The sequence below is a fragment of the Drosophila mojavensis genome, unplaced genomic scaffold (assembly GCF_018153725.1).
Source record: "Drosophila mojavensis isolate 15081-1352.22 unplaced genomic scaffold, ASM1815372v1 contig_36, whole genome shotgun sequence".
Lineage (NCBI taxonomy): Eukaryota > Metazoa > Arthropoda > Insecta > Diptera > Drosophilidae > Drosophila > Drosophila mojavensis.
Window position 1 is genome coordinate 21,643,926 of NW_025318858.1, and position 24,280 is coordinate 21,668,205.

General features: G+C 39.6%; 1 protein-coding gene across 9 annotated transcripts in view; it reads right to left on the minus strand.

Moving 5' to 3' along the window:
- LOC26528540 (neural-cadherin) overlaps positions 1–24,280 on the minus strand; it is a 159,691-nt gene that overhangs the window by 10,552 nt on the left and 124,859 nt on the right. For 5 of the 9 annotated variants that reach the window (XM_032729206.2, XM_002003439.4, XM_032729207.2 and 2 more), the window contains 7 exons: positions 15,176–15,319; positions 14,904–15,019; positions 13,412–13,576; positions 11,035–11,172; positions 6,326–7,649; positions 1,289–3,590; positions 940–1,110 (listed from right to left, as the gene is read on the minus strand). In XM_032729206.2, the coding sequence (XP_032585097.2) occupies positions 940–1,110; positions 1,289–3,590; positions 6,326–7,649; positions 11,035–11,172; positions 13,412–13,576; positions 14,904–15,019; positions 15,176–15,319 (4,360 nt within the window). Of the gene's footprint in view, positions 1–939; positions 1,111–1,288; positions 3,591–6,325; positions 7,650–11,034; positions 11,173–12,112; positions 12,272–13,411; positions 13,577–14,903; positions 15,020–15,175; positions 15,320–24,280 lie in introns of all 9 variants that reach the window. The other 4 variants (XM_032729209.2, XM_032729210.2, XM_015165706.3 and 1 more) reach the window with 1 other exon arrangement.

A 24,280-nucleotide genomic window follows, 5' to 3' on the forward strand; every position in this document is an offset into this window, starting at 1 on the left:
CTTCGACAGTGTTGCGAAATACCACAGAAATGTATATATAAATGCTTGCTATGCTATGCTGTAGTGTGTGTGTGTGAGTGTGTGTAGTCGTGTAGCTGGTGCCTGGTGGAAAAAAAAAATATAGCGTGAATATGTACAGTTGCGTTCAGGTGATTGAGACAAGACCATATCGATTTGTGCCTGCCCTAAACCTAATCCGATTGATTTGTCACGCAACGTTAACAGCCGCCCGCTAACTCAGTTTCATTTGTCTGTGTGTGCGTGTGTGTGTGTGTGTTTGCTGTAGCAGACGGAGGCGGCTGTTCAACAGACTGGCAACGCCAATTGATTGACGTGCACTAAGCTGCCGTTGACTTGGCACAAATTCGACTTTTTCTCTTTTTTTTTCTGTGTTGTATTTTTGGTATAGCCTTTAATTGATTAATCCTATCAACTGTTGGTCGCCAATTGTCGTGCCACGAATTTATGGTATTTTTTGTTTTTTTCATTTGTGTGCTCTATTCCTTCTTTAAAGTAATTTTATTTCATTTTTCTTGATCACAGCCTGAGTTGTGGCTTTGATTGTTAACTTATTGAATTTCGGTATTTTCTTGGGCATTTTTATTCATGGGTATTAAATATGAAGAACTTTTTTAAAGTAATATTAATTTTTGAGCTGTATTTCTATAAGCTCATCAAGTGCAGCAAATTTCTGTATTTTTATTATTAATTTTTGTTGTTGGTATTTTTGTATGATTGGTATTTTTTTTTTGTACTAGTTCCCTAGTATTGGTAATTACTAATTGTAAATAAAATTTCATTGGAGTACTTTCTTTTAGTCATTTTTCTTGTACGCAGTCCGAGTCAAGGTTTTCATTACGAGTAACAAAAAAGAGAGCAATGTGTGAATGTGTGTGTGGGAATTGAAACAGATTTGATATTGAAACTAAATAAACTTACGTGCACTCATAGACATTCCAGAGATCCACACACTCGAAGGGATCGGGGCAAATGACATTCGAGCAGGGCTTGTTCGAGGGGCAGCCCTTCTCCAGGTTGCGTGCCATGGTGGCCTGACCCCACTGCGTGCCGTTCATGGCCGGCGGCAGGGGCAGGTGTTTGCCCTCCAGGCTGCATTGGGGTAGAGGAAAAGAAATTGGTTATCAATTATGCAAATTCTATAAAGGGCAGTCGATTGGCAATCCCAAGGGGATTATAAAAGCAGCTAGGTTAATTACAATCCCATTATTAGATAAGAAATTTCCATAAGCTGTTGAGTTGATGTTAAGTATATATTCAGTATACGCACCGTATATCATCGAGGCAGCTCTTCTGGTAATCCGCATACACCTCAAATGTGCGCACGCCCGTGTACTCGGCCTTGCCGCCCGCATAGACGCCCTCCTGCTTGTCGACCAGCAGCCACTGGTGGCCCACAAACTCGAACGTCTCGTTGTAGCGCCTGCCCTCGCCGCCGTCCAGCTCCAAGGTGGCCGCGGAGCCGTAGCGATTGATGCGCACCACATGCCACTGGCCATCGTTGACGGCCACCGAGTTGAGCCACAGATCCTTCTCCTCGGTGCGCAGCGAGTTCAGATTGTAGCGGAAGTGCAAGCGCGCATCCTTGATCTCCAGTATGCCGTACTCGCGATTGTGCTGATCGCTCACCCGGAACAGCTCGCCGTGCTCCTCGCGCGTCCGGAATCGCAGCTGCACTTGGGTGCTGAAGCGATCCGGCTCAAAGCTGAGCGCATACTTCACGTAACTCTGCGCCTTGAAGGTCGTCGGCACCGTGGGTATATTGCACGCGGGTCCCGTCCAGCCGGGCCGGCAATGGCAGCGCGCCTCGGACAGGGAGCCCACGCAGTTGCCGTGCTCCCAGCAGCGAGCCGTTGCCTCCGTTTGGGCGCACACCTCCTCCGTCTGTGGGCAGCCGGCAACGCTGTTGCGCGAGAGTCCTGGATGGGCCAGATCGTAGAGCTTCGAGTTGTGCACGAGATTCCTGATGCAGCCATCGAAGCCCTTCGCTGTGGGCATATAGTGCCAGAAGTACAGCGACTGCTCGAACTGCTCTCTGTAGAGGCCGCCCACCTGCAGCGGGGCGTTCACATTCAGATACTCATTGAAGGGCGGTATCTGGCCGCGTGCCTGGCAGGAGGTGTCATCGAATTCGGGTGGCGTGCCGTCCTCCATTTCGCTGATCTCGGCCGACTTGCAAAAGTCAACAACCATGCGCACATCCTCCGTATCCCAGAAGAGATCGATGCGATGCCACTCGCCGTCGTCCAGCGTCTTCTTCGTCTTCACGCGCAGCTCCAGGGTGCCAGAGCCGAAGTCGATGAGCAGCCGTGGATAGCCACGTTCCAGCTCGAGGGCTATAAAATCAGAGATCAGCATCTCATCCCGCTCCGGCGGCACAATGGGTCCATTGTAGATGATCAGGCCGTCCGGCTTGCGGGTTATGAACTCCAGACTCAAGTGCGACTGGTCGCACATCTCGAGCGGCGGATACCAGGCCCAGCCGTTGCCGCGGAAGCTTCGCGTCGTCTGCTGGCAGCGCGGCCCCGTATAGCCCACCGGGCAGGAGCAGTGCGGGCCGAAGCGCGTGTCCACACAGCGTCCGCCGTTGTGGCAGGGCGTGCTGCGGCACGATTCCGGTTTGCTGAAGTTGCGCGCGCCACAGGTGCAATCAGCCAGCGTGTCCACGCGCACGCCCACCAGCGCCGTCTTGTTCGCATTCACCATGTAGGGCAGGGGGCTGATCTCCAGCGAGTTGGTGCAGCTGCCCTCGCACATCTGGTTCTCGTAGAGGCACTCGTCGATGCCCACCATGGTGATGTTGATGCCCACATCCTTCTCGATCTCCTCGCGATGCATCAGCACAATGCCGTTCAGCCGCACGGGCTTGTAGTAGGGCGAGCCGTGGGCGGAGAAGCGGACATCGGTTAGCGGTGGATTGCGACGCTTCAGCTGCACACTGAATATGTCGACATTCTCACGCTCCGTATTCAGGAGATCCGCCAGCTTGTCCCTGAACCTGTCCAGCTTGGAGCGACTCAGGCTCTGGGTGCGATAGTTCCAGACACGTATGAAGTCCTCGTCAGAGATGCCCGACAAGCGCACCGAGCCCGAGTTGATCACCGCCTCGTGTGGGATCTCGCGCACCATCACGGTCACATTGGCTGGCACATCGGTCTGGGTGTGCTTGCGATCGTAGACCTTGAAGCGCAGATGGTAGCGGCCCTCGCGGGTGCCGGCGCGCATGGTGACCATGCCGGAGTCTTCGTCCAGCTTGAAGCGCGGATGCTCCTGGGCCTCCCAGTAGAACTTCTTGTCGGGCAGGTCCCAATCATCCAGGTCGTAAACGTAGACACGGCCAATGGGCGTATCGGGCGATTGGCCCTGATAGTTGTACACGAATATGTCCTTGGAGCCTGGCTGCATCTTGTTGTCGTTCACATCGCCAATGATCACGGTCAGCGTGCTGGTGCCTGTCATGGCGGGCGAGCCATGGTCCTTGATCACAATGGGTATCATGTACTCCTTCTGCTGCTCGCGATCAAACGACCGCAGCGAGGATATAACAGCCATGCCGTCGCCGTTGGCGCCCTCTGTGAATGGGTAGAGAATAGGGGGAAATTTTTCAATTAATTGAACTCTTCGCATGCCAGAGGAGGAACTAAACTAGAAATGAAATAATGTCTAAAAATCTATAAAAGTAAATCCTTTATACCAGGGCATAGTTAAACGAAATTCTATACTTATAATGTAATATAATAATATATTTTAAAGCATTTTTATTATAGTATTATCTAGTTATACCCTGAACCCATTGAAAAAGGGAAATCAGGGTATAATGGTTTTCACTTCTGTTTTTGTTTTTCTGTGTAGACCTCCAATGAAAAATATCTATAAAATTGATGAACAAATAATAATAATACAAATAATTTTTAATATATTCTTGAGTCGGGAAAAATTTCCTACTAACGGAGATATATGTATTTTTAAGTCACTTTTTGTTTCAATGGTTAATATTAATACTATTATTATTATTATTATTATTATTATTATTAATATTATTAAAATTTTTTTTTTTTTTTTTTTTAAATATTTTTTTTTTTTTTTTTATCTATACTTAATTGACTCTAACTTTAATTGGCATATTTTCAATCTCTAAGAGCATCAACAATTTATTATTTAGTAAAAGCATACTTATTCGGAGAATTTTCACAATGTTGCTAAAAGAAATATCATTTCAACATTTCCTATATTTAATGTTAATTATATAAAGTACATTTGCTTTCAGCAAATGCTTCAGCTGAACTCTTTGAGTGCTGAATGCACAAGCCATTGGATAATAAGAGCAATCCCTTATGGTAAACTTAGTTTTTGTGTTAAGCTTTTAAAAGCATTTTCTAGTTAATTGTGTCAGGGCAGTGGCTGATGGTTGTGCGGGTGGGGGAGGGGGTGAATAGCAAACAAGCTGAACCTCAAAAAGTGAGCACCTTTATTAGTAGTGCTCACGTTTTCCGGTTGATTGCGATGGTAGTAGCTATAGGAAGGTATCCCTTATCCCATTTGTTGTAATTACGCTTGGGGGGCCAACAAGTGTTAAGTCTCAGGCTATCCCCCTGCCTCTCTCTCCATCTCTCTCCCCCTCTCTGACTCTTTATCTGTGAGCATGCGGCAAGTCGCATACGACAAATGTCATTGCTAATCCGTATTACCGCTAGCCACGCCCACGTGCCAGAGCACACGCCCTTCTCCAGCACAGTCTGCATTTTGGTGTGGCAAGCTCGCTCAGTGCCTCCAATTGGGCCAGCGCACATTTCAAATGTATTTTTAAAGACACTCCATGGTGTGTTTTTAGGCAAATTGTATGCAAATACCTTGAAGTCGGCAAGACCAACACACACACACACGTACACATGTACACACACATTCGCACATTGCTACTACTACCACTACACACACACACACACAAAGTCAAGCCAGTAGCGTCGAAAGTTTTTCGAGTCCCCGTTGGCGCATTAAAATTGGATTGCCACCCACACTACATATACAGACAGAGAGAGGGAGAAAGAGAGGGAGAGGGAGAGAGGAAGAGAATGAGAGACTTTGTCTCAGTGGTCGCTCAACTTGCTGTTGAGACCAATTTTTCGTGGCTAATTTAATTGAAAACTTGAACATTTGATATTTTATTTTTGGACTGGACAGGTGTGTCTGTGTGTGTGTGTGTGTGTATGTGTATCTTTAGCTTATTTCATTTAAATTTTGCATGTTGTGTGTGGCTGCTGTGGTTTACTATTTCGTTCCCGTTTTATGGCCGAGTGCTACGTTCATATGTAGATATCGTATATTGTATACGGGGTAATTGCATTTTTATGCTTTGCCATTGTGACAGAGAATTCACATTGGCGTTCACATTCACATTCACATTCACATTCAACGTTCACATTCCTATTCCTATTCACATTCGCTTTCGAATTCGAATTTCTAAATTCGACATATCCATTCTAACGGCAATTTTATTATACGCTGACTGCATAGTTTGTACGGATGGCAATAACAACAGGAGCAACAACAACAACAACAACAGTTGCTGCCGGAAATGTTGCACTTTTACATTGTTTAAACTTTGACCCAAATATTTGGCTAACTTTTATTTCGCATTTTTTTTTTTTTTGGCAATTGCACTCTGAACTTGGGGTTAAAAGTCAGCTATCTACCTCTCTTTGTCTCTCTCTCTCTCTCTCTTTCTCGCTCTCTCTTTTCTAGTCGACACTGCGTATACGTTACATTTTGCTGCGTAACTTTTGCAAATTGTTTAACAAAATGTCGAAATACTTTTCATATTTGTAATTTGGCTAAAATTTAAGAGAGAGAAACTTCTATTTATGCATACGTTTTTTCAGTTTTGCAAATTGAGTTATTTGGCTGATATGGATAATAAATTGGCATGCATGGGCATTCTTTGCCATGAATAGCTTCACTTGGATATGATTAGTCTACAAGATTTGTGTAGTGAAATGATATTTCTGTTTCTGTTATAGCTAGTATAACACTTTCGAGTTGTGCAATGTGAAAGTCATCGGATGGCTTAGTTTCTCATTGTTTTGATGAGTATAACACTTCTATGCAGCGGAATAATCTATTTGATTATTATAACAGTTCTTGTCAAGTATGAGAGTCGTATAACAGTAAAATATTGCAAAGTATGCTAGTTGCTTATAACTTCAGTCCACTTATATGCTATGTTTATATGCTTATCTGCTCTCAGATCTATTCTATCTACTATAAAACTCCCACACCATATTTGAATATAATTGAAAACTGTGCTACTCACTTTGATCCTGTTCGACCTTGAAGGAGGCGCGTATAATATCATCTGCACTGGGATCCAAACGGAACTGGAATGGTGGTCCGTTGCTCTTCGAGCGATCATCGTCGTCGGTGGCCAGAATTTCGACCACTTTACGTGGCGGGACATGCTCCGGCAGCACCGGTCGATAGTCCTTGAGGAATTTAGGCGCATTGTCGTTGATGTCCTGCACAATGACCGTTAGCGTGGCCGTAGCCGTCTTCGGTGGCGAGCCATCGTCAATGGCCAAGATCTTGACCTGATGCCGGGGCACCACCTCACGGTCGAGCGAGCGTTGTATGGTAACCGAACCATTCTGATTGATGGCAAATTGTCGCTGGCGATCGGAGGAGCGGTCTATGGAGTAGGAGACCTTGCTCTTGCCGCCCTGATCCGGATCGGTGGCCTTGAACTTCTCCAGCTCGGTGCCCACCTTGGTGTCCTCGAACACGGACACCTCCACATTGGCGCGCTCAAAGTGCGGCTTGTTATCGTTGATGTCGCGCAGTTTGACCACGACCCACGAGTAGGCCACGTGATATTTATCGTTATCGTTATCCTCGCCCTTGTCGTTCACCTGTATGCGGAAGCGGAAGCCGTTGCTCTGCAGCTGATCCTCGTAATCGAGCGGCTGCACAATCTTCAGCGAGCCGGTGCCATCGTTGTTCCGCACCATGGTAAACTTATCGGCGCCATAGCCGCTGTTATCGATAACTTTGTATTGGAACTTGTTCGTCTCGTCCTCGTCGTGCACTGTGACTGTCAGGATGGGCATTTCGGGCAGCGCGGTGCCGTCTGTCTCGTCCACCTCCGTGAACCATTCGTCCTTGGTGAACTGCGGCGGCATGTCGTTAATATCCTTGACACGTATAGACGCCGTGCCCGTGCCCTTTAACCCCCCGCCATCCATTGCAACGACTTGTATCGAATAATCCGGCGTGCGCTCACGATCCAGGCAGCACACAGCCGTCTTGATCACACCCGTATCCGGCTCTATCTCAAAGATGGGCGATCCTGTCTCCTCCTCAATCACGTTCTTCTCTATCGAATACACCAGACGTGCATTCGAGCCCTCATTCGGATCATCGTAGTCCACCGCAGTCATTGTCATCACCACCATGCCGGCGGTTCCGTTCTCCGTTACATTGCCAAAGTAAACGCCTTGCGGGAAGATGGGCGCATTGTCATTGATGTCCTTCAGATTCACCTGCACGTCAGCATAGCCCACGAGTCCCTCGCCGCCTTCGTCCTGGGCAAAGACTGTGAAACGCCATTGCGGCCGTCCATTCGGTTGATCTCGATCCAAAGGCTGCAGAAAGAGAATCGGATTACAGATGCAGATAAATGCTGTGTGCAAATATTGAATAGAAAATGGAGTTACACGTGCAACGTGTGCTGTTCACCTGCCCTGGTTATTGTACAATTTTTAGCTGTCATAACCGCAAAACCGATTAACATCAGTGAAAAAAAAAAAAAAAAAAAAAAAAAAAAAAACATTGTTTGAGCAAATACCCAACAATTACACTTGGAGAAAAATTCGTATTTCTAAGTGTAAGCAATTGTAAGCAATTGATATGACATTCAAATTTTTGAAATATAAAAGAAAAATTTTTTGATAATAAATTCACTTTGCTCAATCTTCACAAAAATAAATTTTCTAGGAATAAAATATAAATAAAAAATAAAATTAAATTCATAGAGTAAATTCTTTAATTAATAATAATAATGTTATATTATAAAAATAATCCTAATATATTATATATTGAAATATATTTATAATATAACAGCTAAAACTTCTCTCCTAAAAAAAAAAATGCCTATATTTGGGCCTTGATATTTTGTGACTGTTATACAGGAAATTGCGGCAATTACTTATCTTTATACTGTATAAAATCCCTAGCTTTTTCTCCAAGTATACTACCAGGCTTTCGTTCCGAAAAGCGGAACAAGTGCAACTTAACGAAACTCCACCAGAAACGCGCCGTGTGTGTAAACCTGTGAAATTATCCATTCACAATGGCAGCCCACAGCTCAGAGCCGAGCTGTGGGTCGTCTCTGTTTTCCCGGTGCTGATTTTGACTTTGATATGCATATGCAGAGAGCATGGCTTGGCTTGAGTGATGGGATGTGATGTGTATGTCCTGGCAGCCATTACGCAACGCAACCCCAACTGGGAATGACGCGGGTGGGGGAAGGGGGCTAGGTTGGCTTCCACCTTTTTATAATAACACAAACGCGCAGAAAAAAAAAACCCCGATTTTAATCAGCACTTTTGTATCTCTCTTGGCTCATGCTGTTATGCAGTAAGCCAGACCCTGGATACCGACCCACATCCCGAAAACTGCCCGCCCGCCCCACCTGTGCGCCGGCTAGATCCTTACATGCCGCCTGACAGCCGCAGCCTGTAACGTAACGAATTCAACAATAACAGCAGGACATGCTGAAACAGAAGCAGGAACGGCTTTTCCTAGCGCTGACATTGGATTAGTCGTAAAAAATGATAGAAGCAAAAATCCCACAAAATACAACAAAAAGAGCCAAAGTCCACATGCGTCGTCATCGCTTTAATTTGCATGACAAATTTGACAGCATTGTTATGACATATTCAATTTAAGGGATTAGCCGAGCTACCAATCTGTGTAAGTGTGTGTGTGTGTATGGACTGATAGAGTTCGTTTTGCTATGCCCCATGCATGCGTGCTTTTTTCTTTTTCTTTCTCTCTAAATTATTATTTTACCCACAAAAGTTATTTGCGCTTTTAACTGCATATTTTAATACAATTTAATACAAACTTTAAAACAAGGGAAAACATTATTTTAAGTGTTTTTTGTGGATTTTTCATTTTTCCCCTTTCAGTTGGATTTTATGGGTATTTTTAATGCATTATCTAAGGGATAGTCAGTCTGCAGTTATTTCCATCAGTATGATGGTGTTTTACTGCAGCTGTTATAACAGTTATTGTAATGCAGTTTATTTAATAGAGTTAACAAATTTATAACAGATGTACACTAATCTGATTGAAAGAAAGATAAAGCCTGAAATTTTTAAAAAGTAAACAATAGAGACCTTGGCTGTCTACTGTCTACTATAACATATTACATGCTGCTGGTATTGTAACGTTTGAATATTCTTTAAAGAAGGCTCAATAATTGTCACTTATTTATTTCTGTTAAGTTCTCAACCTGTTATACTTCTATCTTTAGAAAACAGGTAAATTCTGGCTACTTATGAATATCCTTTTTTTTTTAATGAAAGCACTCGAGAGGCCACTTGAAATGCATTTCGAAGTGCAAGGACTACTTAACGGCGACATTATAATGAACAAAGCTCTCTTCAGTTAATTGACTTACGAAAACTTTCTTAATTATCAAACCACTTGATACAATTGCTGAATGCAAGTAGGTGATAAAGTGTTGGGCGCAAATATTCGACTGGGGAATACCCTGCTATGGAATATAACGAATGTATGTATACATATATAATAGATCGAAATTTGAGTATTTGAAACAAAAGAGAACATTGCATAAGCAATTTTGAAATTTAGGGTAATATATGGGTATTTACTAAACTAAATATTTTACATTGAGTATAATAATTTATCGAAATACATGAAATTTGTCGAAATCAATGAAACAAATTATTATCTTTCCCTGCAAGTCTCTTCTATTTATAGATTGACTCCTTACTAAAAAAATATATGTATATATATTTATGTCTCATTCTCATTCTGTTTGTTACACACACTACCGTACAAGCGTTACTCCCTCAATTTCACACTTTCAATGGATATAAAGAAAACATTTCACTCAGCAGAAAATAAGAGTTTTTTTTTTTTCTTTTTTAAGTGGGACACCATTGCATATCAATATGCATTGAGTTCGAGCTCAACAGCCTCAACTTAAATATTAAATAATGAGTTTCACGCGTCGAGTTAAAAGCGAATTGCATGAAAAAGGCAGGGGAAATCGTTAAAGCTGTCGTTGCATCTGCCTGGGGATTAAGTCGGCATTGATGGAGCTTAATCAGTGCGCATATTGCGCAATTATTTTCTGTTGCGGCGAACTCCAGTCTGGCCTGTGGCTGATGCATTTCTTTTTTGAATGTGGCGAAACAGGCATACCCTGTAGGCAATGCCGTGTTGTATATACTGATTACGAGTCAGTAGTTAAAGTATGTGTATTTTTTATTTGTTCTCTATTAAAATGATTTACATTGCGATATATATGAAGTCAAAGCTAAGTCAGAAACTAGATTCAGCCGTGAAAAGCTTGAATGATTAACATGAATAGCAGATCTTGCGAAGATTCAGGGTATCTATATAATGTGGAGACTCTGGACTAGATCACTCTTTCTTAATTAGCTTTATTCTTATGTCAAGTATTCAGGTTTTTCAGGGAAAATGTTAAGGTGGGAACATTTTTGATTTTGTAGTACTTTTTTTCCCATTATTTTTCTATACATGTCGCAGGGTATTTTCTGGCCATGCTCTCCCAGTCTGTCCCATCTTGTAGCTGATATATAAATATTTTTTTTTTCCACTTATTTGCCTGCGTGTTTGTTCGCGGTTTATGCTGACAGTTTGTTAATGCTTCAATTGCTGTATTCAAGAATGCCCTGGATTTATTTATAATTCTCTTTCCATTTTCCATTTTCGTTCATTTATTTATGTTTGATTCCCTCCCCATGAACTTACCTTAAGCACGAATATTTCGCCTGTTGTGCGATTAATGTCGAATTTGCTATTAGCGGGATTATCGGGATCTATGCCTTGGCCAGTTAGGAAATAGACAATATTCTGTGGACGATCCTTGTCCCCATCGGTGGCGGTGACCTGTTTGGCATCCAGCATCCAGGGCGGTGCAGTGGAAAGTAAACACCAAAGAAATACAAATTTCAATATTAGTTTTGTTTTTGCTAGATAAATTCTTGGTTTTCATTCGTTTGGAAATGAACAAAATACAAAACTGTAAGCGCATGCAGAAGCTAAGCTCTCAAGTGGAGATTGTACCCACTACAGATTTGTGCGCCAGATGGCGTATTAGTGCATTTCTATTGTTATTGCTGTAAATCCATATTGCATTTAAATTTCAGTAAAATATTTCATTAAATTAGTTAAACAAAGCCACTAAAAACTGTAAATGCAATGGAAGATTAAAGCGCATTAAAAATGAAATAAAACATGCATTTTAATTAGCAGTTAGCAGTTATATGAGTTAGTGAATGTGTGTGTGTGAATTAATTGTCAAAGTGCTCAATAAATTGATGCATGAAATTGAAGCTAGAATGCAAATAAACATTTAAAATATTAGAGTAAATTTATTTAATATGTAAATGAAATTAAATAATATTGAAAATTGCTAAAATATTTAATATCCAACACTTTACTAATTAAATAAAGTAGTTAAAATAAAACAGAAAATATTTCCCTTGAAATGTTCATAAATTGTTTACGTTTGCTAATTGTTAAATTGAATATAGAAATCTTACACCGGCTATACAATATATTTAATATACAAGTATGTGAATATTGTATATGTGTGCGTGTGCGTGTGCGTGTGTGTGTGTGTTACTGTTATCTTGTTAACATAATGTACAAGCGCTATTTGCTGTAGTTGTGTTAAATTAATTGTATAATGAGAACTGTACTATTGTTATACACAAAGACACATACACACACACACACACACACATCCACATTCACGCTTCATATATTTACAATACAATATACGATATGTGTGTTTGTCTGGCATAATTGTAAATATTATAGCGACCTGCATGATGGTGAAGGGCGTGGCCATTTCCTCGTTCAGACTGCGCTCGTATAGGGTTTGCGGGAATACGGGAGGCAGATCGTTGACGTCGCGCACGCTTATCACGATTGTTGTTTGATTTTCATTTAAACTATCCGATGCGACCAATTTCAGTTCGTACTAACGAAACAGACCCAAGCAAACAGCAACAACAACAATAATAACAGCAAGGGGTGTTTGCGTGTTCCGTGTAGCAGGGTTGACAATAAATAAAGCCATAAATAAGAAAAAACAAAGTCAAATCAAATAAAACATACAAAAAATAAAGCTAAAGAAAAATGGAATTATAAATAAGAGTCGTATATAAATTTAAATTTAAAAAAAAAAAAAAAGCAAATGTAAATGCGAAAAATAATGTCACATAAATTAAGAATAAATATATTTACATTTAAAGTCAACTATTCGATGCCATTTACAAATGTCTCTATAAATGATATGGTTTTTCTATATATTTGTCACTATTATCTGTCAGCTTATTTATTTATTTAAATATAAACTTTCTTGTTTATTATTTTTAATTGACCTTTCATTTGATAATTAGCTGCGCGTGCTTTATGTTTTAACAACACACGGAGATAATAGTTTGTTTGGCCAATTTTTTGCTCGTCAACCTTTGAAGCTTAATTAAATGCACCACAAAAATTTGTTTGATGAATCTTTTTTTTTTTTTTTTTTTTTTATTCTTTAATTTGCTTAGTTCAAAAGGCAAAAAAATGTGTACAAATATTTTGAAGAGGTTGCTTTGACAAATATAAATAAATTATTTGCTAACAAAAAAAAAAAAATATATATATGTATATGTATGAAAAAAAATATATATATGTATATAAAATATATATATGTATGTATATATAAAAAAAAAATAAAATAAAATAAAAAACGTCATCTAATTGAGTGAAAAGTATTTAAGGCTTAACATAATGAAGATAATTGAAATAAATATTTACTCTGGTCGCGCATAATTGGAATGCCATTAACGTAAAAAAATAAATTATTTTTTATTGCCTTATTTTGTGTGCTAAAAAAAAGTTGGGAAACTAATTCAAGCAAAATGCATGCACTTAAATCTATGAGCTATTTGGAGGCGGGTCAAACGTGGCGTATGCTTGATATACATATGCAAAACGGGATGAAATAGCGCTAAGCTACAAACTAGAAAGCAAGGAAAACAAGAAAACTCAAGACAAAAATCACAACTAATTTCAACTAGAAAAATCTTCGGAGTTTTGCGCTCAGATATATATTTTTTTGGTTAATGACCTGCAGAACACGTTTGGGCAGATTGCGATCGTCCTCTTCGGTGATCTGTGTGCGATATGTGGGCCGCTCGAATACTGGCGGATTATCGTTAACATCCTTGACATGTATGATGACTGTCGTATAGTTCTCCTTCAGATTATCGGAGGCAGCCAAGCGCAGCTCGTACTGTTGCGACAGAATGTTGTTTAATTAAAGCTCACCAAGCACTCACTTAGTTAGTTTAGTCATTTTCATTTGTCAGCATCGAATATGCATTTGCTATAATTATTTCCCTCTCTCTGAAAGTCTCACTTTCACTCCCCCGCCTCTAGTCCCCCTCAATTCAATCAAAGTGCGGCCAAAGTTGCCAATTGTTCGAAAATGCAATTAATGTTTCTACGGAATTTCTTCAATTCCGGTTGCGCTTTGTCCTGCACAACTTTTTGACCGCAGCGTCGTGTGTAACTAAAACTTGTTTGAATTGTTTAAATATTTAACTAGCCTCGCGGTGCACTTCGTGTGCACTTAATGAAATTCAGCGGGAATAGCACTTGGCCTTCGACTTTCTTAATGAATTTTCAGATCTTGCTTACATATTGAATTGCTAAATTGATTGCTCAAGCGTTACACACACACTCTCTCACACACACATACACCTTCTGCTTTTAGGTCTTGCGTTAATCAATGCAAGTCTTGTATTTGCCACATCTTACATGCATAGCTATTCTAATGTATTATTCACAAGTATATAACAGTTTACTATAATTAAAATTGGTTTTTAGCTTGTAGCTAATCGAAAACAGTTGCTGTTGAAAGTTACTTGCCGCAATTTTCTCTAAAGTTTTATACACATGTATAACAGCTTGTAATAAGCTTGGTTCAATGTGTGCCTAATAAGCGCCAGAAGCTTGCAAAATTTTTGTATATCAGTTATAATACTCTGTTATACGCATTTTCGTATAGCAGTTTGTATAAACTTTTTTGTAAGAAGCTAATAAAGAACTATCTTGTTAAGCACTTGCTCTAAAGTATTATACAAAAGTGTATAACACTTCGCTCTTTATTAGTAGTCATTTACTTCCTAATTAATCAATGCAAATGGCTCGGCCATTTATCACAATTCTCATACCAGATTTACTGCTGTGTTATACAAATATACATTTTTTTTTCTTATTTTTTCTATGCTCAAATGTATAACACTTTGTTTACGAAATATTGCTCAATAGCTTGAAAGTAATCAATGAAGGCTCTCAGCATAAATCTTCAATTACTTCAGATGTTTTGCCAGCTATGCATGTGCGTATAACAGCTTGTAGCTAATCAATTATTGTGCTTATGCTATTATATAACAGTTGGTATGCTAATTCAAATTTCACAGTTGACTTAACCGTTGTTTATATCATAAATATAATATATTCCTGACACAATAACAACCACATCAGTTGTCATGCTTAAGCATATAAAGGAGAAAAGGAGAGAAGCAAAACACAAATGGAGAAAATCTCGAGCTTACCCTGCGTCTCGTTTCGTAATCCAATGCGCCGGCCACATAAATGGCACCCGTCATATTTTTAACCGCAAAAGCGCCGCCGATGTTGCCGCTGGTGATTTCATAGCGAATACGTGAGGCTGGAAAATAATTGTTAGCAATTCGTTTAACTCAACTCAACGCCAAAGACAACATCAACAAAAACAGCGAAAAAAAAAAAAAAAAAAAAAAAAAATGTGTTCTATTTGTTGTCATACATATATTGTATATATATGTATATTTATATATATACTTACACTCATCGTGATCCTTGGCCGTCACAGTGAGCACTGTATGCTGAATATCCTCATTCTCATCTACTTCGGCCTCGTACAGCGACTTGTCGAAATAGGGTGGATTATCGTTCTTATCGGCAATGCCAATGCGTATGAATTTGGTGACTAGTTGTGGAAGGAGAAAAGAATTTCACATGTTTTTCTGTTAAATTGTCGTTCATTTTAAATCATCAAAAGTTTCTGTGAGCGAGAGGGCGGTTCGGTACTTGAAAGTATGTCTGGGTAAAGTATGCAATTATCACGTACTAGACACGAATGAATGAAAATTCTACAGTCAGCACAAAAAGTTGTCAGACGACAACATTTTTGACGCCTTCTATTCTATACGACGGCGACAATCACTTGGTTTCTATCTATTATGGTTTGTATGGTGTGCGTGTGTGTGTGTGTATAAGAGCTATTGACGCGTTTTGCATATTAAATGGTTGAAGAAGTCCTGGCTGCCTTCCTTCCAGGCTGCCGTTTTGTTTACAACTCGCCAAATTCTTACGGCTGCTCTGATGATGTAATTTATGAGTATTTGATGACAATTCCAATTGTATTAAAGTTTTCACAAGCTCGTTTAAATGAAACCAAATAAACGAAACTGAGCTTGGGGACATGACTGTTATATTGATATTTCCCATTCCGGGCGTATTCTCTTTGGGATAAAGAAATTGGCATATAACTCAATTATAGATTGTTTGGAATGGATTATTTTGTTAAGATTTTATCACGCTGTTGAAAATGCAATTAAATCATAAACTCTGTGAAATCTAGAACACATATTTGTTTCTCTCAATCTTGTTCTTTAAAACAACTTAAATAACTTGCTTGTATAACAGTTATTTTCGTTTCAATGTGTGACTTAAAATCTGGCAAGTGTTTGCTCGTCTGTATGACACTTTTTACTTTAAGTCCCTTCATCCAAAAGAGCTAAGCATTAGGTGTCTCTATATGTATAACACTTAATCCCTCTGATTGCTTGAGTCAAGCGCTTACTCCCAAGTGCTATACATATTGACCGTCATTCTATTGTATAACAAGCACTAGCTCTCATTGCTCTACTCTCAAATATTCAAAATTCATTTTCTTACTTTAAATGGTTAACCTTTTGCTAGCGTGTATAACACTAAAGCACTCAAGTTTCTGCATATATGCTTAACTATCGTTCCATTTCGTTCACTCTTTTACTCTTTGTATCTAATATTCACAGGTATTTGCTTGATGTACTTAATAAATAATAAATTTTCTTTAATATTATACGTATGTATATTCAGTATTGAATGCTTATTGTATAACACATTTTCTCAGTCTAACTCAATTTCTAATTCAACAACATCATTATACATTTTAATTATTATACACATACATACTATATACAGTGCTTGCTAGTAAGCATTAAACTCTCAAATATCTGGCATCTCTGCAAAGTATTTGAGAATGTTGCAATACATTTCGATCATGTTGCAGCATGTGTCAGATAACTTTCCCTGCCAGCAGCTGAGCCAGGAATAATTTAATGTGCTACTAAAGAAGGCCAAGCATGCTGGGCGAGTTCAAGACAGAATCGCTGGCTAGACAAGTGCAGCAGACAGATAGAGAGAGGGAGAGCGGGAAGGAGAGAGACACAAATATAGGGTCGAGTGACAAGTAAATTACATAAATCATTTATAATTGTTGAAGTAACAAGAACAACGAGGTTGGATTTAATTAAACAAATTCCCTCTACAAGCAGCAACAGAAGCAGAAATTGTCCAAGCAAAAGATTTGTAAATTTCTGTGGCACGTTGACAAACTCTGCCAGTCAAATGGGTCACACAAACAACTTATTAGCCACGTGTGTGCGGCTTTTGTCAGTGTCTGGGTCTGGATTAACAATTTATATATAGATATATAAATGCATACATATATATCTTTGCATGAGAGTCTGCTGCTCTGTGTGGACTTATAATTTGCATTTGCATTTGCCTGGCTTCGTATCTAGCGAGAATTATGCACATTTAGTTAGCAGCTTGACAATGCTACTGCAGCTGGGCGTACGTGTCGTATGTGTGATATGATCTGTGTGATATGAAACGAAATTTATAGCCAGACATTGCCTAATTGCCAACTGAACTGTAGTCGAGTGATGACATTTTAATTAAAACTTGATAATAATACAAGTGCAAATATATACTTAAACTTCGAGATGTTTGCTTGTGCTCTGTTAAACTGCGCTGTTAAGCTAACAGAGTTGGTTAATAAGACAGCATGCTTAATTTCAGTTTGCCATATAACGCTTTGTATAACACCTGTACATCAATGCCCTTAGTAACATTTTTAAATTTAATATTTTCAAGCGAACTGCAATTATTGCTGCTCTTCTGCGCCGTTATGAAATTAGTCGTCCATTGCATGTAGCCTTTGTATCATTTTTTTTGCCACTCCCTCTGTTAGCCCCTTTTGCACATATTAACCCTTCAGCGCTTGCACAATATGTTTTTACACTTCATTCATTTTTTTATTAAAATCTCCGCAGCATTTTTCCCTTCACTGACTTTATTACATCAAAACTCAATTTTTTTTTGCATACATTTTCATATATACATACATGTTTTCCTGTACATATGTATTTATTTGTTTTTGTTTTTTTTTTCCTGCGCTGCCCCCACGCATCGAAAGTTGACGTTTAACTTATGAACAATTTCAAAATGCATGTTATTTGAAGCAGATTCAGAGCTCGGCTGCCTGCTGGTGGCTCGGCCTCCTGCCACATGTCGCGAAGGGCTATTGGGCGCTCTGGCATGAAAGCGAATCAAATTATTATTGCTTTTTATGAGGAAATAATTAAAATAAAAAATTTAAAAAAGGCAAATGTGAGCACATCAAACAAAAACAAATATAGCAATAAAGCAAAGTGGATCGGAATATGTTTTTCCATATTGACTTCTTTTCACTTTATTCGGTGCTTAAAGCGCCATAATTTTGCAGTTGAACTGGTTTAAATTTGTGTGGCATTTGTTGATGAGGAAACAGGAAGTTCCTGATCAATAATGCGATTAAACTGTTATACGTGCATGAAAATGGGAGTGGCATTTAATTGCTGTTCATATTCCAGTTGAAGTCAGAGGGAATAATATTCCAAGTATTATTAATGCAAACTAGCCTGGAATGCCTTACGCATATATAACTGCTTATAACTGTTATACTTATGCGAGTAACTGAATTCAATTTTTTGCATATAATGAATTAATTTTCAGCGAATTTTTTCCTTTGCCTGAAGGAGTAAATAAACAATACACATATCTGTTATACTGCAACATTTGAAGCAATTTCACGCTGAAGGCAGAGATGTACGCAAATTGGAAATTAATTCAATACAATTTTGCTGAAACTACTCTCAGATACTTTTCGACTCCAATTTAGTGCACCTAACAAGATTTCTGTCATCTGAACGCTACTTTCATGTGCTGTATAACAGGTTTGCGGGACAAGAAACGCATAGCTTTCTTGATTTGTCATGCTGTGTGTGCAATGTTTGGGCAGTGCTGCAAAACGACAAATGTTTGACAAAAGACAACGATATTTTGGTACACAGCAGCCATAAGAATTGACACTGACGGGAGTGTTTTAGAGAGTCAAGCCTGAGTGAGTGGCGAAATCAAAGTTGAACTTTATCACTTACTTAGCGTAGCTCCCATAAAAGCTGTCGCAGCTGCTGCAGGGTCACAGTGTGTGTGTGTGTGTGAGGGTGTGCGTGTATGCCCAAATAAATAGTGTTCCATTTGCCCAGTTGCCATCTTTAGTTGATACGCTTTGCTGCACTCGCTGAAACCTTCGCCCCCTGCCAACCCTTTTGGAAGTCACGAAATTTATACGCTGCTCTTTCGCGCACTAAATATATATGTGTACATGTGTGTGTATATGTGAGTATGTGTGTGTATGCCATATATTCACATCAAAATCGCAGCTGCCATATTTTTGACACGCTTTCTTAAACAATTTTGGCGCGCTGCTCAACTATTTGAGTGGCTCCTGTTATACTCTCACTTAGCTGAACGCTCCACACACTAAAAAATTTAAGCTGAATGCATGTTAGCTAACATATGTTATGGTATGCTTATGCTATTAATCTGCATATCGAGCTAGAGCATTGTTAAAAGGATGATAAGATAAGATACTGTTATATGTTAGTTTTTTGCCTGAAGTCTGTTATACGTGCTATAGATTTTTTTTTTTAAGTACTTATAATAAATATACGTGAAGTTTGTTAAGTGGTGGTACCGGGAATATTATAAAATTGTTTTGAAAAGAGTTATTATTCTTGTTACTCTGAGAAAAAATAAATTGATTTTCGAAATTGTTATACTTCAGCTGCCTTTGCTTGCTATACAAACAACTTAGAGCTTGTTATACACAGACATTGGTATCGCTTTGTAGACTAATTGCCAACCCGTAGGTCTTTGCTCATCTTCATGTTTGTACAGCGCTTTGGTAAACACAATGTGTATGAGAAATCACAACACGATTCTCTGGCCAACGGAAGCGGAAATGTCTTGGCCATTAATGGCGCTTAATGCGGCCTGGCCATAAAGTCAGCTAACTGCATGTCCAAGTAGATATCAAACGTGTGCATAGAAAGAGAGCGAAACAGAGAGAGAGAGAGAGAGAGAGAGATAGAGAGAGAGAGATAGAGATAGTTGCAACAACAAGTGCAGCAACTACAACTGCTTACTGCTTACAGCTAACGGCATCTAAATTGTTGCAAATGTTTTATTGCATTTCTTAAAACTGTCCTCGTGCCACAGCTTCTTCCTGCACTTCCGCTCGGTTTTGTGGCTGTTGGTCGTAAAACTGGTTGGAAATGCATTTGTCGCTTGGTTGGTTGCTTCGTTGATTTTTTATGATTGCGGCCAGCGCAGCGGGCAGTCGATGCGTCGTTGGCCCGCTGTCCTCCAGCTGCTCGCACAGGCAGCTGCCTTGGAAAATGTATGCAGCATGCGAGGTGCCACAATGTTGTTGCGGTTTCTCTTTGCCTTGCAGTCCACGGCCTTCATAAAATTCTCCAATGATATGATTGTCATGTTTGCGGTTTCTGGGGCTATATTTCTCGACCTATTTTCCGATTTCGCCCAAATAACAGCACAGTGCAAATATTCAAGTTCACTGTTTTACATATTGAAAACTATATTAGAATCTAGAAGAGATCTAAGCAGCCAGCTGTTGATTGTTATACTAATTAATAATTCAAAAGTATCTTTAAGTCGTGTACGTATTTATGTAAGCTGACACCATGTAGCGACTGCGAGCCATTTCCTATTAGTCTTTGCAGTATAAAACATAGCTGTTATACCCATTGACAAGTATTGCAAAACAAATTTCCACACTTAAGTGTAAGTTAAACCACAACTTTTGCTTAACTTTAACCTTTGGGGTGTTAGGGCTGTAATCCCTTCATCGCCAGCAGCCGAGACAAATTATTAACTGTCTGAAGCATGAGTAACCTAAGCGTCTCAGCGTCTGCCCTGACAAAGTATACGAAATGAGCCGTAGCACAGTTTTAATTAGTTTATGTGCCAGCGACAGCTGCAAAGTCATTAAAATCAATTGGCAGGATGTCAACCGAACTGAAGAACTTAATTTATATGTAACCAAGCGCAACCATAATGGAAAAATCAAACTAATAATTTTTGTCACGTATTCGCGGTAAATTAACTATTAATGACATTTTACACACACACACACACAGAGAGTGAGTCTATGTGTGCGTATTATGGATAGATAAAAATAAGTTTTAAGCAGCAGCAAGAATTTTAAGCTTAAAGTGGCAGAAATTAGCTAAACTGAAATGATTTCTCATTGAAGGAGAAATATGTTATGCTTGAGAAACTTATTATATAAAAATTGACAAATATTAATTGAATATTAAATGCAATTCAAACAGCCCTATAATATTTCTATAAATTCAATGTAGCTGTTTTCTTATATTTAAGTACAATTTGGGCAGGACTGATTCACAAAGAATTCCGATTGAAAGTAAATATTACAATATGATATTATTGTAAGCCGGGTATAGAAAAAACCTATCGTATGTTCAAAGTTTTTCTATGAAAGGCCAACTTTTATTCGATTCATGCATATTGTTTTTATTGGAGTTTATTCAAAGAATGCTTGCAGTTGGCAGGAAGAGCTGGTATTTGGTTTGCATACGAGCTGTTTGGGTTTTTATAAACTGTTATACAGCCTAAAAATAGAGAGCAATTTTGAAGATTGCTAAAGTGAATTAAAATGTTAATTTTATTCAAAACGAACTTTTTGCAAACTGTTATACAATAAATAATGCATTTTAAATAAAATCAAGTTGTACATTTGCAGCTGTTAAATAACTGAGACTTTAGCTATACATTTTTCAGTTATATAACTTAACTTTGCACATTGAGAAGCTGTTATATTGTAGCTGCTCAGCGTAAATGCAATTGATTTCAGTCGAACTGCCAGCTCGTCTCTAGATGAGTAAATTTGCGCCAAACTTTGTGACACTTTGCTCACTTTTCAATTCGCTGTCATTTAAGGGTCGCTGATTTTGGCCAAAATAAGTGTGGTGCCGTGGGAAACGGCTTGGAATGTTGTAAACTGCTAGATCATCATCAGCGAGGACACGAACCGCGCCGGCTGTAGCCAGCAGGTGCAGCTGCTAACTCAAAAAAGGAACCCTTGAGACTCGGTGGCCGTCGGACGTTAGCCTTTAGCCGGTGACTAATCATGTTGAACGGATGCAAGTTGCGGCCTCTGTGTCATAGTTTAAATTATGTGCGAAACTTTCCTCAAACTTTTAATAGCATAGCACACAGAGGGAGTCAGAGACGAAGAGCTAGTGCCGAAGTTGCCAGTTGGCATATGTTGAGCGCTTACGCATTGATTGGTTACACTATCCATTAGAACAGGTATAGCAGCAGGCAGAGGCAGAGGCAGAGGCAGAGGCAGAGGTAGCCAGGCAGCAGTTGGGATCTGCCAACAACTTGGCCAACTAACCGAAAAGCGTGCCTCGCATACCAGATTTACCGCCAACTGCCAACTGCCAACTGGCAACTGGCAACTGGCAAGCGGCAACCGGCAAGTGCCATTCTGGCCAGCTGTCGAATTGGCGAAATGAGTTTATGTCCCACAACTGGCAACTGAAGCATTAAATTGTATCTTTCAGCGCGAAAACTTTGTGTTTTCCGAAGGAGCTGTTGCGTTTGCATTGACAGTCAGCAAAATGAAGTGACCTGCTTCGCTAATGCGAAGCAAGAGATAGGGGCACATGCTCATAGCATATTCATTTCATACAACTGGCTGCTGAAGCGATGAGGGGCGAGAGAAACAACGATAGATAGAGCGAGAGAGGGGAATGGGAGACAGCGAGGGTAACTTTTGTAAAGTTTTGCTCAAGTGTATTCAGCATCGGCTTAAATTTCTATTGCCAGCAAGCCGGGCTAAGATGCATTAATTGACGAAAGTTTCTGATGCTAAACGCGGCATCAACTCCCTTAAAATACTTTGAAAAAGAAGAGCCATATAGGATTTAGGCATAACTATATAGCTATGTATAACATATATGTGGTTATGTATAACAGCTGATGAAGTGGTGTAAAAACTAGAATATTTAATATAATAATCGGACGTTGCAACTGTTATAATTATCAATAGCAGGCATGGTTGCGCTATGTATAACAGTTATGTATAAATATGAATAAATATTACAGTTATAACAGTTAAAAAGCTAGCTGCACGGAGTTTGATGGGAATGGAAATGTTAGAAATAGGATATATGATAACAGATAAGGCATAACAGTCAAAATATAAAACTCAAACAGTCAACATTCTGCTAATGGAATTAATAAATGTAATTTATTTAATAATCATAGAAAAGGTGCGACATCTAGTTTATACGTATATAACAGAAGTCTTTAGCCCAAGAAATTGATCTATTTGAATTTCATTTATTTAAGCTATCTTATCTGAAGCGTCTTCAACATTTACCATAAAATTCAGATTTTCCAAAGTTAAGAGGCCTGCTGCCAAATAAATTAGTATGCTATTTATATAAATTACTCAACTCGGCTTGGTTTTTATTTTCTCGTTTTTGGTTTGTCTGACAACGCTGCTGTTGTGCCTGACCTTGGCTCAAGTGTCTGTTGGGCAGTTGGTGCGTGCAAATAATGAAACGACAAACGTCTAACAACAATGTTAAAGAAACACAAAAAGAACAAAGCGAACGAAACACAATGGAATCGGCGAGAGAAAACAAATGTGGATAATTATGGTACTCGAAATGCCATTAGCCTGGGCAGAGACGTGTGTGAAAGTGGGACCGGGGCAAGGGGGTGGGGGGCTGGAGACTGGGGGCACGGCTAAAGCGTTGAGGCATTTGCTAAATTTGCAATAATTAGATTGATTTATGCTGTGACGCGTGCAGAAAGACAGAGACAGAGCGAGAGAGAGAGAGAGCGAGAGGGAGGGAGTGTATGAGTGAGAGTGACTTGACTTATAGATATGCTGACCGGCAGTGACAGGAACACAATTTGCGCTTAGTTATATTGAAAACAGACGCCTGCCAGGACTAACGCTGTCTCTCTTTCTCTCTCTCTCTCTCTCTTCCTCTTCCTCTCTCTATTTTTCTCACACTCTCTCTTTCTATATATATATTTCTCTCTTAGTTTCCCTCGCTGCATCAATCAATTTTTTAGCCCAATTTATCAAACTATTACGCAGTCCAGATTCTAGAGTGTGTGTATGTGTGTGTGTGTGTGTGCGTGTGTTTTATTCCTGTCCATTTGACATTAAAATTGTAGCCTAGTTTGCGGCGGCACGCCCAGTCACAATAGTGAAAGTGAAGCCTAGCACTGGCTACACTTGAAGAAATTGCATTGCTGTCGATGGCAGCCAAAGTGCAGGTCGGCTCACATTTATTATCTACGCTATTTCGCTCAGTGCACGCATTTATAGCTAGTATTTCTCGTGATTTGTCACAAACGGAAGATGAACTAGGGAATGACTCTCTCTTTCTCTCAGTTGCTGTCACATCAGGGCGTGGCGCATGTTTTGTCAATAATATTTGGCCAT